This window comes from Psittacula echo (genome assembly GCF_963264785.1).
Source record: "Psittacula echo genome assembly, chromosome: 9".
Lineage (NCBI taxonomy): Eukaryota > Metazoa > Chordata > Aves > Psittaciformes > Psittacidae > Psittacula > Psittacula echo.
The window spans coordinates 3676883-3691067 of NC_137745.1; the positions used below are offsets into that span (position 1 = coordinate 3676883).

General features: G+C 41.4%; 1 protein-coding gene across 1 annotated transcript in view; it reads left to right on the forward strand.

Annotated features, from left to right (window-relative positions):
- The window catches only part of ATG7 (autophagy related 7), a 93649-nt gene extending 88677 nt beyond the window's left edge, over nt 1-4972 (forward strand). The window contains exon 19 of the mRNA XM_080625307.1: nt 4437-4972. Coding sequence (XP_080481433.1) covers nt 4437-4469 — 33 coding nt within the window. The 3' untranslated portion in view covers nt 4470-4972. The remainder of the gene's footprint in view (nt 1-4436) is intronic.
- Nucleotides 4973-14185: the final 9213 nt, after the last annotated feature.

Genomic DNA, 14185 nt, shown 5'->3' on the forward strand with positions numbered 1-14185 from the left:
AGAGCCTTGGGTGCCATGGTTTAGTGTGAGGTGTCCCTGCCCATGGCAGGTGGGTTGGAACTGGATGATCTTAAGGTCATTTCCAACCCTGACTATTCTATGATTCTATGATAAGCTCTTGCCACTGGGAGCAAGAGTGGATCCTTGTTGAAGTGCATCACCTTGGTTTCTTAGAGAGCAAAGAAAATACTTCACCGTAGAGTGCACTATGCAGGCTCTGACATGCATCTAGATACAAATTATGAACAAAGTTATGTGCTCTTGTTAGTGTAGAATAGTGTTCTGTTGATTGTTCACTTATGGCTTTTTTTTCCTGTGGGAAAGGGGGATGGGGAAAGAATCGTTGCATACGCAAAATGCTTGAAGTGTTTTGGTTTCAGTAAGATGAAGAGTAGTGCTTACTGTGCATCAAGTACCCAAGATGAAAGGAGGGTGCTGAACTTTGTAATTATCCCTCAGTCTATACCATGAAGACTGAGAACGTCGCATGTTACAACTTGCAGGTATTTAATGAATTTCAAGTTGCAGTTTCTTTTCTGTTGCTATTCCTGAAAGGTACAGCCAGTGGACCAAGAAGAATATTGAAATACAGAAGTCTGAAGTCACACAAGGTGTATTAATGCAGCCTCCTATGTCCAGTTCATTTCTAGTACAAGTATACTTAGACACACACATTTTGTATGTAGGTTGCCAAAAGTTCCGATGTGTTGTCTCAGTGATAGAGCATAGGACAAAAACATGTTTAAGCTAATAACCATCAAAAAGCTTACATTTTATAGCTATAACATAATTTGGTCACTTTAAATTTAAACATATGCTTGAATGTGTTTTTTTTTTCTCTTGTTTAGAATTCCTAAGTGTGTGTTTCTAAATCAGACTAAGATGGGATATTTCCTAATAATAAATACATAATAATGTGGCTGCCTCATCCCTGGCAGTGTTCAAGGCCAGGTTGGACACAGGGGCTTGGAGCAACCTGCTCTAGTGGAAGGTGTCCCTGTCTGTGGCAGGGGGTTGGAACTGGATGAGCTTTAAGGTCTCTTCCAACACAAACCAGTCTTGGATTCTGTGATAAGCCTGAATTGATCAGGAAGCTGTGTATTCTCATGGGATACTCAGCTGTGCCATTTCATGTATGTAATGTCTCATTTTCAGCCCTTTCCTCTGCCTGTGGAATTTTACTCTTCACTTACTCTTCACCATATGTGGAGCATTTATAACATAGTGAATACTGTGGTTTGCATAACAAAACTATTCCAGGTTTTTCTAAGCAGAGTGTTTTGGTACCCATGTATGTAAATTTACCTCAGTTTTGTGTAGAAAATAGTATGTGTGGGGGTTGGTTGTTTGTTTGTTTTGTCTCTCTTAATGAGGTTGCCCTTTTTTGAGGCAAACCTTGTTAGATCTAGCTGGCAAGAAACTTCTAAGAAGCCCCTAAGGATATATTGGATACATTACAAGTTTATTTAGAAGATAAAACAGTAGTTATCTGTTTGAATTACGTATGTTAGTTCTAAGATGCAAAGCCACTACCAGCTTCAGGAGGTGAACACAATTTTGGAACCATTCCCAGGGAAGTTAAATTTCAGGTACCAGGTCTTATTGTTGTATGAAGGAAATGAAAAACTCCCTGTTCAGTAGAGTTTCTTGAATGTGCAATGTGGAACTGTGCAAAACCAATCAGTGGGAACTTGTGAGCAGTTAACACACAGGGCTTTTCTCCCTATTCTTCCCATTGTGTAAGAGAATAATAGTTGTAATTTCAAGAAAACAAGTGTGGGAATTCTTCTCTTATGCTGAGTAGACATAATTTCTATCTGGAATTTAAGAACCTCTACAAAGAAGCATGTATTTACGGATAAACTGTCAAGGTTTGTCCAGACCAGATTGGTTTTTACAGCTGGTTTATCTTCCTGTTTTATGACTGCTCTTGTCATTGCCTGAGCTGCATTTAGGTTTGCCTCACCCAGGTGTGCTACCGAACAGGAGAGAAGTGAAAACAAATTCCCAATTCACAGCTTGGCTTGGATATCAGATTCTTGTCGTGACAGTCGTTTTAGATATTGTCTTTCATGGCTTTCAGTATTTCATCATTTCTCCTCTTCAGAGTTTCACTGCTTCGAAGTAATATCCAAAATCTGGGTAGTCGTAGTCTGTGTAGTTTAAATGTTTATCTGTGAAGATGTGTATTCCTCTGAAGTAAGAGTATGATGTATCATGATTTAGCAGTTGGTATTGACATTTAACACAACTTCTTTTACACAATATCACAAAGCTTGTTTTCTTTAACATGCACTTGTTAGCTTTTGCATTGAATTGTTCCTGTTGTTTCATGTTCTCCTCTGCATTTATTAAAGTCCTACTGCCTTGTTTTTTATAAACCTTAGTAAGATTTGACACACAATGCTGTGCCCCATCTCTGGCAGTGTTCAAGGCCAGGTTGGACGGGGCTTGGAGCAACCTGCTCTAGTGGAAGGAGTCCTGTGGCAGGGGGTTGGAACTGGATGAGCTTTAAGGTCCCTCCCAACCCAAACCATTCTAGGGTTCTGTGGGTGTGAGTGCTCTGATCATTAAACAAAGTATAAACTGTGTTACAAAACTGTCTATTCTCCTGGAAATAAAATAATAGCATTTAAAACATTTACAAGTAACTCTCCTCAATGCAGGATGTTTGCATAGTGGTTTAATACATGTGAACCTCAGTTTCAGTTTTGTTGCGTGTATCTTTATGTTAAAAGCCTCCTAAAAAAAGGCCTAAGCTTTAGATAGGAGAGAATATAATAGTCATTCTCTCTTCACTTTCATCCCTTGTTAACAATGCTGTAATTCCTGAATGACCTTGTAGGTGCTGCCGCTAGCTTGCGATGAGCGCAGGCTGGGAATCTCTGCATTCCCTGAAGCCCTCCACGGCTGCCTGTCCTGGCTGTCAAGGCCACATGCAGGGAGCTGCTTTCTTCTCCTTAGGTTCAACAAACAGAAATGGCAGTGCCGTGGGAGCTGTAGTTTGTGTTGTGTGGGGCGTTAGGGTGATGCAAGCACTGCCCCTTAAACGTGTAAGGCAAAAGGGCTCTCTGGGCATTACGGGAATTCTGGAGCAGGCAGCCAGTTCCTGGCTGGAAGCGCTTTCCTCACACAGACTTGCTGATGTAACAGGGCAGGCACACAGCCCCTCTCTGTCAAGAGCAAACAGCAGAAGGGAGAGTGTACGGTGTACTTGCCTCCTCACCCGTACTGCTCAGATCGGGACAGTGGGTAGGAAAGCCCAGAGCAGAGGAGCTGGGTGCGCTCCTGCTGTGCCTGTTCTGTGGATAAAGGAGGCACTTTCAGGGCTGCTGGTTGGCTTTTTTCATTTTTGCCTTTGAATCACCTCATGGTGTATTTTTAAAGGTATTTCTTGTGCTGCTTTGCCAGAGGTGTGTTTGTGAGCACTACGAACTATGGGCTTTGCTTTCAGCAGTGGGAGTGGGCTGGACAAAGAGAGATTATTGGCCTCAACTTCTGATTTCTTGCTTTCTGCCAGCTTGAATCATACCGTAAACTCTATTTAAAGATTTTGGGGGTTGTATTTATTTTCCACATCCTTGACCCTGCCTGGTGAGCTGGACTTGTTTGCCTTGGCAAGCTCCAAGCTGCTCATCTAGGGCAGGATGAAAACTCTTTTTTCCCTTTTGTAAACAAACTGTTCCTTCAGTATTTTCCATGAAGATTTACACCGTTTTGCAACGCTTCTAGGAATTGAGAAAACGTACCCCGTTCCGAGTTTTCCTTTTACACAGCTTGTAGGACTGCGCAGACGCGTTTTGTTTGAGATGTTCTCCCAGGTTGGATTTGAGGAGCTTTTTTCCGGAATGTTTTCCAATTCCAGAAATACGTCTTGTCTGGAAAAGGTTTATCAAAGCTATAGGTCAATAGTCCTTGTTGCCTGTCTAGAAATGGGGTTGTTTGTGTTTATTTGTCTAACCAGTGCAAGTGTGAGCACTGCTCCAGTGTACGAGACATATAAAATACTGCTTTGTGCCCAGAAGCATTTACAGTTGAAATAACCATTCACATTCTGTATTTCTTTGGATATATTTTAGTGGTCAGGATGTGAAATGAGAGGAGAACTTAGTAGGCCATTCCATGCAGACACACAAATTATGTTCTGGAACAAATGAACTCAATGACATTCCCCACAGGGGCGAAGGGCTGATGCCATTCCTGGCACTTCCGGAACAAATGCTGAAGTGTATGTTAAAAAATACCCCCAAATCAATGGTGTGTAGGTTGTTAACGAAAAAATACTGAATTTTACCTAAAGCTCCACTGGTGCTAGTCAACAGTCCACAAAATGTTATTCATTCTTACTTTTAAATAGTAATACTAATTTTCTAGAAGGATATTAATAGCATATTTAAACTCCAGAAACAAAAATGACAGTTCCTTTTTTGTTGCAGATCTGGGATATGAGTGATGATGAAACAGTCTGAGAATCAGCTGAATAAAATGGAAGATGACCTGCTTTGGACTGGAGCCTGCCTTTTATCTGTTACTTGACAAGCTAACGATTGCTTACCCATTCTGACAGCTACAGATACAAACAAATAGAATCCACATTTTGACATTAATTCCTTCACCTTCAAAGCAGTCTGTTATGGATCTAAGTCTCCACAGTTTTATTATGTAAATAACTAAAGCAATGTGGTTATGTTTAAACCTCATTGGTTTTTTTTTTGTCTTTTTTTTTTTTTCTTTTTAGCTTCTAAATATGCTTACATATAAAATATGCTGCTTAAGCAAACTTTGGTGTTCTGCTTGTCCCAGTTTCTAGTTTTTGCTTCTCAATGGACATGTCCACGCAGCATGTCTAAATGTCTTTTTTCATCTTTCCCAGATTTGTGCCCTTTTAGTTGGAATTTATTGTTAAGATTAAGAATATTCTGCTATTTGGAGTTAAACTGCATCTTTAAGGAGAGGAGGAGTAGGTAAGAACCTACACCTGAGGCATATACGACATTGCTTGCTGTTTCAAAGTACATATTTATAGTGCTATTGATTGTTCTTGCGCTTGTCAATGGAGGTGTTATTCTCTTTAGAGATCTCATAATTTCATGCTATGGAAACAATGTGGTTTGACTTATTTTCACACAGGAAAGACCAGCATGCATTGGTACTGTGATCAGGCTCCCCTGAAGTTTAGAGAGAAGGCTCAGTTACATAGCAAAAATTGCTTTGGGGGATGGATCATTGATTCAGTCAAAGCTCATAGAGAAATGCTTAACTGAAATAAGAAATTGGTTCTTTGACTTTGCTGTTCTTGGATGCCGTCATTCAGCACTTCACAGGCATTACAAAAGAGCAATTCTGATGTCCTTTTTGGTTGGATTTGAAGTTTTTCAGTTTTTGCCATGTCAGGAATGGCTTCAGGGGTTATGGCTGAGCACAAACCGTACTTTGGGAATCCTTGTGTTGAAAAGATACCTTGAGAAAAAAGGATTTGTGAAATACCCAAATGCATTATGACAAAATTGAAAGTGAGTCTGCTGGGTTTTGTCTTGGAATATGTTTTAAAGAGTATTTGAAATCCCTTTTATAGCTTTCTGTTGTGGGCTTTCTGGGCTAACTCACTCAGAAAAAATGCAAGCTACTGTATCTGCCAAGCAGTCTTTATTTCCTGTATATGTTATGATAATCAGTTGGTCAGTCCAATTATTTTTAGTACCTTCCTTAACATAAGCTCTGAATATTTGGTGGAGATAATGTCACAGCTTCTCTCTTTTGCCACATCAGAAGAAGTTCTGTCAGGTCACATTTGCCTAAAACAAGGATATCTGCAACTCCCATGTTCCAGTCATGAAAGAAGATTTATTGAAACATGCTGAGGTTTGCATCAAGTATCTAAAATAGCTATTATTTATATTTATTTTAACTATCATATTTGTTCTATTTATGTGATTTCTTAAGAAGCCTTAAGGGAATGTCGTGTTTAACTAACTTCATTGTAATATAAAAATATATATTAATGAAATATATTTTTTGAAATATTAATAATCAAAGGAAACTGTTCATTTGGTGGTCAGGCAGTGAACAATAAGATTGATGACGTGCTATGACCATTTGAAAGCAGTTTGTTAATGTACATAATTAGTTACAAGATCAAATTACTTCCATTTTGTTAGCCATGCCATAGTCCAGCACACATCATGAATCAGTACCGGGTAGTTCAAAGGGAATGATGTGTAGTTTTATCTCTTGGAGTTGCTGGCCATGGCGTGTGAAAATCTCTTTGCAGTTTCTGGTTATCTAAAACTTAAAATCGAGGCATCTTTTTGAAAACTGATGAACATTAATAATTTCTTAAACAGCTGAAACTGTGCTTGTCATGTTGAAGTCACACTGTAGCTTTACGTTGAAAGTATCCAACTGCACAAGGATACGAGATTGAAAGGTTCAAAACTCAGGGTTAATGTAATGTTTCCTTACCTCTGTAATTTCAGTAACACAACTCTCTCAGGCTGAGCGGTTTCCTGTACATATGCTTCCCAGATGTCTCTGATGCTCAGAAACACTTCAGTTGGACTTGGAATAACTTCCGTTGTCTAACTATAATGTTGTTTTCTTTCTCCTTGCAGACCAGAATTGTTCTTACTTTGCTTTTAAGCAATTTCTAGGCATTTACTGAGTGAGAAATCATGAGAATCCATTGAAATGAATGAATGCACATTCAAATACTATTAACGGATAAAAACATTTATTTACTGGCTTGTGTGCACTAACGACAGGATATCAGCACAGTCCGCAGCTCCAGTTGTTGCTTTTAATGGGAGAAGCTAATCTTTACTCTTCTTCATGAGAGAAGTAGGACTTAAATTTGATTTGTGCTGCCATGTCCTTCTAGGCATCAGTGAAGAGCCCAAACTCCAACTTCCATTGTAGAACCCAAATAAACCTAATGTATTGGGAAAAGGGAAATGAACAGCCTCAGAGGAACCTACTCATCTTCCTCAACTATCCAACAGAAGTGTAATGGCATTGTATGGCTATCTGGGTGGGACTGTAGCTCACAGAAGGCAACTGTTGTAACACCTGCATGTCACATCTGAGGGCATTTAATAATGCTAGAAGATCACAGATCTTAACAGAGAGCTGTTGACATCATTTTTGTGCTCAGTGTTACAGAAACTCATGGAATGATAGCCTCTGCTTTGCTTTCACACTTCTCCTAACTAGTATATTTCTTCATGTCATCCCTCCCTTCACTGTGTCTGCTGGCTGGGGACCAGAATTTGTTATGGAATAGTACTGCAGTCAAGAGAGTGAAGAACTTGAGATTTTGTGTGAGAGTTTTCTTATTTAAAGCCCCCACTTGCTCTCATCCATGCTTTCACAGGCTGCTGTGAAGTCTTCTTCCCTAGTGTCATGGACTGGCGGTTGGTTTTAAATTTCACTTAGGGCATGCCCTTTATATTGTGTAAACTGTCTTAGTGCTGTTAAAGCCAGCAGAATCGCAGCCAGTAGGTGATTTAGCCCACATGAGACTATTGCACAGAGCATGGGGTTAGTTTGAGTCTTAAGCCTTCAATGCTGGGCTTTATAATGGAGAAAGGGCACAAATCTGAAAATTACACTTACATCCATGAAATTGCACTTGGATGGCCGAGACAAGTTCCTGAGAAAATTACTGAGGAATGGAACCATAGGATCTGTATTCCTAGGAAGTTGATAAATCCCAAGATCTAAAGGGAGATGGTGCTTCAGCAGAAGTCAATGGCATAATAGTTAATTTGGCACACCAGAGGAAACTGTGGTGATTGCTCCAGCCCTTAAAATCATTAAGCTTGAGCCTGGAAAAATATTTTTCCTTTCCCTGTGTTCTGTAGGGCTTTGGTATCGTGTCCTGTGACATAAGCTAAAATTTCTTTTTTTTGTCATCTTTGATATTCTCATTTCACTTCCTGTGTAATGTTCTTTCTAGTTCTGCTTCTTTGTATAAGATCTGGCTTCTCACCTTAAATATGTGCAAGAGAAGTATTAGCAAAATTGAGGATTTTTTTTATACATAAGCCTTTTCTTTTGATTTCTCACCTGTGCTGTCATAGAAAGGTCTTACTGAAATGGGTTTTATGTATTTATGAACTTTATGCTGCATGTAGAATAATCATGTTGTTTCTTGTTTCTCCCTCTTACTGAACAAATTCCTTCTAAATGAATGTTAACTAGTCTAATTGGAATTGCTAATAGAATCATGGAATCATTTAGGTAGGAAAAGATCCTTAAGATTAACCCAGCACTGCTGAGTCCACCAGTAGCTGCTTCATCAAGGATAAGAGGGTTACGAGGGGCAGTCAACATGGCTTTACCAAGGGGAAGTCATGCTTGACCAACCTCATAGCCTTTTATGAAGAAATAACACGGTGGATGAATGATGGCAGAGCGGTGGATGTGGTCTACCTTGACTTCAGCAAAGCATTTGACACAGTCTCCCACAGCATCCTCATAGCTAAACTGAGGAAGTGTGGCCTGGATGATCAGGTAGTGAGGTGGACTGCAAACTGGCTGAAGGACAGAAGCCAGAGAGTTGTAGTCTATGGGGCGGAGTCTAGTTGGAGGCCTGTATCTAGTGGAGTGCCTCAAGGGTCAGTACTGGGACCAGTATTATTTAATATATTCATCAGTGATTTAGATGAGGGAATTGAGTGTACTGTCAGCAAGTTTGCTGATGACACTAAGCTGGGAGGAGTGGCTGACACGCCAGAAGGCTGTGCTGCCATCCAGCGAGACCTGGACAGGCTGGAGAGTTGGGCAGGGAATAACTTGATGAAATATAACAAGGGAAAGTGTAGAGTCCTGCATCTGGGCAGGAACAACCCCAGGTTCCAATATAGGTTGGGGAACGACCTGTTAGAGAGTAGTGTAGGGGAGAGGGACCTGGGGGTCCTAGTGGACGGCAGGATGACCATGAGCCAACACTGTGCCCTTGTGGCCAAGAAGGCCAATGGCATCCTAGGGTGTATTAGAAGGGGGGTGGTCAGTAGGTCGAGAGAGGTCCTCCTTCCCCTCTACTCTGCCCTGGTGAGACCGCATCTGGAATATTGTGTCCAGTTCTGGGCCCCTCAGTTCAAGAAGGACAGGGACCTGCTGGAGAGAGTCCAGCACAGGGCAACTAAGATGATTAAGGGAGTGGAGCATCTCCCTTATGAGGAAAGGCTGAGGGAGCTGGGTCTCTATAGTTTGGAGAAGAGGAGACTGAGGGGTGACCTTATTAGTGTATATAAATATATAAAGGGGGAGTGTCACGAGGATGGAGCCAGGCTCTTCTCAGTGGCAAACAATGGTAGACCAAGGGGTAATGGGTACAAACTGGAACACAAGAGGTTCCACTTAAACTTGAGAAGAAACTTCTCAGTGAGGGTGACAGAACACTGGAACAGGCTGCCCAGGGAGGTTGTGGAGTCTCCTTCTCTGGAGACATTCAAAACCCGCCTGGACACATTCCTGTGTAACCTTATCTAGGTGTTCCTGCTCTGGCAGGGGGATTGGACTAGATGATCTTTTGAGGTCTCTTCCAATCTCTAGCATACTGTGTGTGTGATACTCTGGGACAGCGTTGGGCCATGAAGAGCTCACCCAGCTCCCAACTTTCCTTTGAGTTTTCTTCCTCTTTTTCAAGCCAAATCGTAAGAACAGTGAGATTGCTAAGATGTGACTGAGAATAGACTTTGCTGTGTAGGATTCTCATTAATGCCAGTAATGTGTGAAAAGATCACTAAGTTTCTGATGCCAGCTTTCCTGCTGTTGATCAACAACTCTGCCTTACAGAATCATTAAGAGCCATGACAGAAGCCATATATATTTATATACTTTCTTTTCAAAGTAAAATCGTATCTTAAGAGTTCAAGGAGAATTCTGACTCTCTGCTCTTATGGGAATAGGAAGGATAGCTAACATTCCTGTAAAAAATAAGTATGTTGCAAGCTAAACACATAGCCAGCCTTCCCTGTCACTGTGCCAGCCGTGAGAGGCCAGCAGTGCAAATAGCTGTTCCTGTGCTGCAGACCCCATGGATCTGGGGTTGGCTGCGCTGGGACTTTGCATTAAGAGTACACAAAAGCTGAAGAGAGCATGAGCAGCTAGATGGGCATTTTTCCTTGCTACTTTTCCCAATTTTTTTAATACTAATGTAATACTTTACTTAGAAGCAAATGAGCATTTATACTCCAAAGAGACCCGTTAAAGAAGTATTTGTAATATGGTAAACTGTAGCAGACTTCCTAAGAAACATAGTCTGGAAGATGTCCCGAGCCTGTTAGCATTTTTTCTTTCCTGAATCTTTTGACACGGCTTTATTAATTCCTTTTCTTCTTTTTCTTTTTTTCTTTTTTCAATTTTCAGTGCAGATGTTGTGCTCATGCATATCCTGCCAAAATGAAACTTCCCATCATGAGAGTCTTGCGCACCTTCTGTCTTTTAGAGCACCTGGACTCACTGTTTTTAAAGACAGAAATACCACATTAGAAGGACTTGGGACTGTCACAGCAGCCTGTGAATTCCTAACTTATAAACCCCTACCTACCTGTCCCATGTCAGCTCCCAGCTCTCTTTCCCTTTTGCAGCTGCCTGGACCTTCTCCAGAAACCTAACAGTGGTTAAAAATCCTGTGGCCTCACACAGGTTATACATATATGTGTATATATATATATGGGTTGCAGTTAATATACCCTCTCTATTACCACCTCAGCTATCCAGTGTAATAATTTCTAAACCAGTAAATTTTCTTGTCTGTGCAGCACTTGACAGGTTGTGCAGTAAAAAACCCAAGCAATTTGTTGATAGTGTTTTCTCATTTTGTTGATACCCTTCTGTTCACTCCTGCTGATAGCAGTGGCTCTTCTTAGTGAGCAGGGATTGACAGACAGGACAGAACAGAGGACTCTGTGCTTTATATTTATTTCCCTAACCGAAAAATGTCTGGAAATTGGATTTATGTACTTGGCAAAGAATATCTATGGTTTTCATTCTCAGTTATCCTGGGTCAAGGAAACTGGTCTGCGCTCTGGCCTGTTGTTCTGTTGAGGTATTCTTGGCTATTGTTGTTGTATAAAGTTAACCAAAATAGGCTATGGCTTGTGCCAGTTTGTAGCCACTTTTCTCATAAGTACAGTAGCTGAGATTCAGCAACTCCTGTTCTTCCACCAGCCAGTCCAATGGGGTTTTGTCCAGATTGTAGTGAAGTCTTTGGAGTGAGTCACTTGAGGATTACATTAACCTGGCCAAGGAAACTGGCACTGCAGGAGGGAAACTGAACCTACTCCCAAAAGAATTAATAGCATTAAGCTCAAGTAGCGATGATGTTAAGTACCTTAAGGTATTCTGTATCTTAGGGCAGCAGTATTTTCACCTAATTTCCCAGTACAGGTGATCTCACCCAGGATAAGGATGCAGATGAGTACTCCAGCCACGTGTAATTTCAAGCTCCAGTTGTTGCCCTCAGTAACTGACATTATCTGCCTGTTGCAACTTCACCATAGCATTTTTTTCAAATCTGATGGAATTATTTAGGACAGTCTGAAGAGATCTTCAGAACAGCTCAGCTGTTTGTTGGAACTTTGCAAATAAAATAGCATGGTTTCTTTCTGTTTAATCAGGCCGGGGCTCCCTTGACATCATAGCTCCTTGCCAATGCTGCCTTGGACTTGGGGATAAAAAGGGACAATCAGGAGTCCTAAAAACAAGTGTGTTATGCTTCCTGACCGGCATGGAGTACACACTGTCTTTCCATCTGCTGTAGCTGTCTAAATGCCTGTTTCCTCTTGATCTTTGAATAGATGTTTATATAGGGCATTGACATAAAGTACAATGGACTTTGCCTCTGGAAGTGAAGGTCATATGCACATGTGGATTTCATTTAAAATGCTGAAAATTTCAAATTACTTCTTAACAAAATGTTTTAGTAAGCTAACAGGAAAAGACAGCAGCATACATAGTGTTGTACTGCTGCAAATCAAAAGCACAGGCTTCTTAAAATTGCTCTTTGTAACTTCTCTCCTTTCCCATACAGTCACTTTCTGTTCTTACGTTCTTTGGCTGTGGATTGCTGCTCCAGTAGTTCTTGAGTATCCAAAAATTTAGGCTTGTGTATAACTTCAGCTTGCTTTTTGGCACCAGGACATTTGATTTTTGCAAGATCTCAGCAGAATGATTCATTGTTTGATTTGTTAGTGAAATACTACTGTGCACTGCGTAACTAACAAAGGAGAGGCATTAGTCTGGTTTCCTTTGCACGGAGGAGGTCAGTAGTGTTTCCCTCAATTTCCCTTTTGGTCTAATGTGTGCCTCTTCCACAGAACTTGCAGTGGATGCCTCCTGCAAGTCCGCGCTGCGGGAGCTGCTGCACTGGAAATGCAAGCTGGAATCTCATTTCTGCAATGATTTTACAATCTAAATCAAAACCAGTATGGGCTAAAACTGCACGAAGGAACACTGCTCGGATTGTTTGCACGTCCTGTCAGTAGGCTGGGAAGAAAGGCCAGGGCTGTGGAGGTTCCAGGCCTGGTCCGCTCCACAGAATGCCTTTGAGCTCTAGTTTTTGACAGCTAGTAAATTGGTGTCCCTTTCCCCTGTGTTCTTCTCTCCCCATGAATATCTCCTTCCCACCCCGGTGCTCAGTGCCTGCTTGTAAAGGAGAGATGCTGGTGGACACGCACATTAATTTATCTTCTTTCAGACTGGTGTAAGAGGCAGAGAACTCTATAATGTAGGTGTGATTTTGCTTTGTCTGTAAGTGTCTTAATTTTCATTTCATGCTTCCAAACTTTTTCCAGACTTCCATACTTTTATGCAGTAATGGTGTAGGTGTTCCCACTTCCTCAGGAACCTGTGACTCAGGCAGCGCAGAAGTGAGATGACATCACCGGGTGTTTGAATTGTTTCCTAAACAGGGGCTGTTGGCTTTTCTTTTAGTACTTGCAGCTTTGTTTTTTCATGAGGGGGAAGGGGCTGAGGGGGTTTAATGGCCTAAGGCAGCCTGGCCATTGTGAGTAACCACGAGGTGTGTGTTTTATCCCTTCAGATCACTGAGATCACTGATGCTGATGTTTGCTTAAAGCAGGAGATCCACATTTCTACACAAGCTATTTATGAATGAAAGAATTGTGATTAGGCCTTTGTAGAGGTTCTGTTGTTATAAAGCATTCTTAATTCACTCCTGGTCTGGAGGAAGGAGGTGGGACAACATGGGGGAAGGAAAAGGTCTGAGTGTAATTTTCCATTATTACTTTAGAAGTAATACAAAGAGAATAAATGTGTTTTCCTGCTACTTGGCGGTTTTAATGGATCTCCCTCACTGCTCTCAATAGTGTGTATTTGCACCATAGCAGGTTCTTGGTAGATTTCAGTGTTTCCTTTCCTGCAACTGATACTTTTCAATGATAATGCTGTATAAATGCAGGCGTGAAAGAGGAGGAGCCAGGTTGAAGTTGGCTCCTCTGCAGTGCCTCCGAAGGCAGCAGGAGCAGGGGTTGGGGCAGGGAGGCATGGCAGGGGGGGCAAGCAGTAGCTGCAGCTGCCTTTCTTCCATGGATAACCCCAGTGATGTCACTGCAGGATCTGGCTGTTAAACTGCTGCTAATTCCTGCTCAGGAATTCTTGCCATCAGCGGAATGTGATAGGTTGGGTGCCTGTCCAGGTCATTTATTCATAGTGTTCACAGACAGGCTATCAGAGTATTACGGTGATATAGTATTGTCATGAGCAGAGGAGTGCTGCCCTTTTGTTTAAATAGGAGCAGTTTTGGAACTATAGAAATTAGTGTAGCAGAGATTTTAGATACATCTTTTGGTTGTGCTTGGATTGTAGGGTTCTCACTCAGCAGGCAGTGCCATTGGGGTTCTGCTTGAAAGGAAAACTCAAGGTCCATGTATTCAGGGAGGTGGTATCAGTAATGGTCTGTCTTCCAGTTAAGGTTGCTGTTCAGCTTCCTTCGGTTCCTTCCTTTTCTGTGTTACCTTTGTGCAGGGGTCGTGCATGCTTCTGTTGGAAAAACTCTTACTCAGACTCTTACGGTGGCTGTTAGAGCCATAGTTGTGTGTTGTTACTGGTACTGTTGGGAATGCTTCGAGGCAATTACCGGGTCACACAAACCTAAAGACAATTTTCCACTAATTAAACTAATTAACTAATTGAAAGTTTACTCTTGTATGTCTCTTGC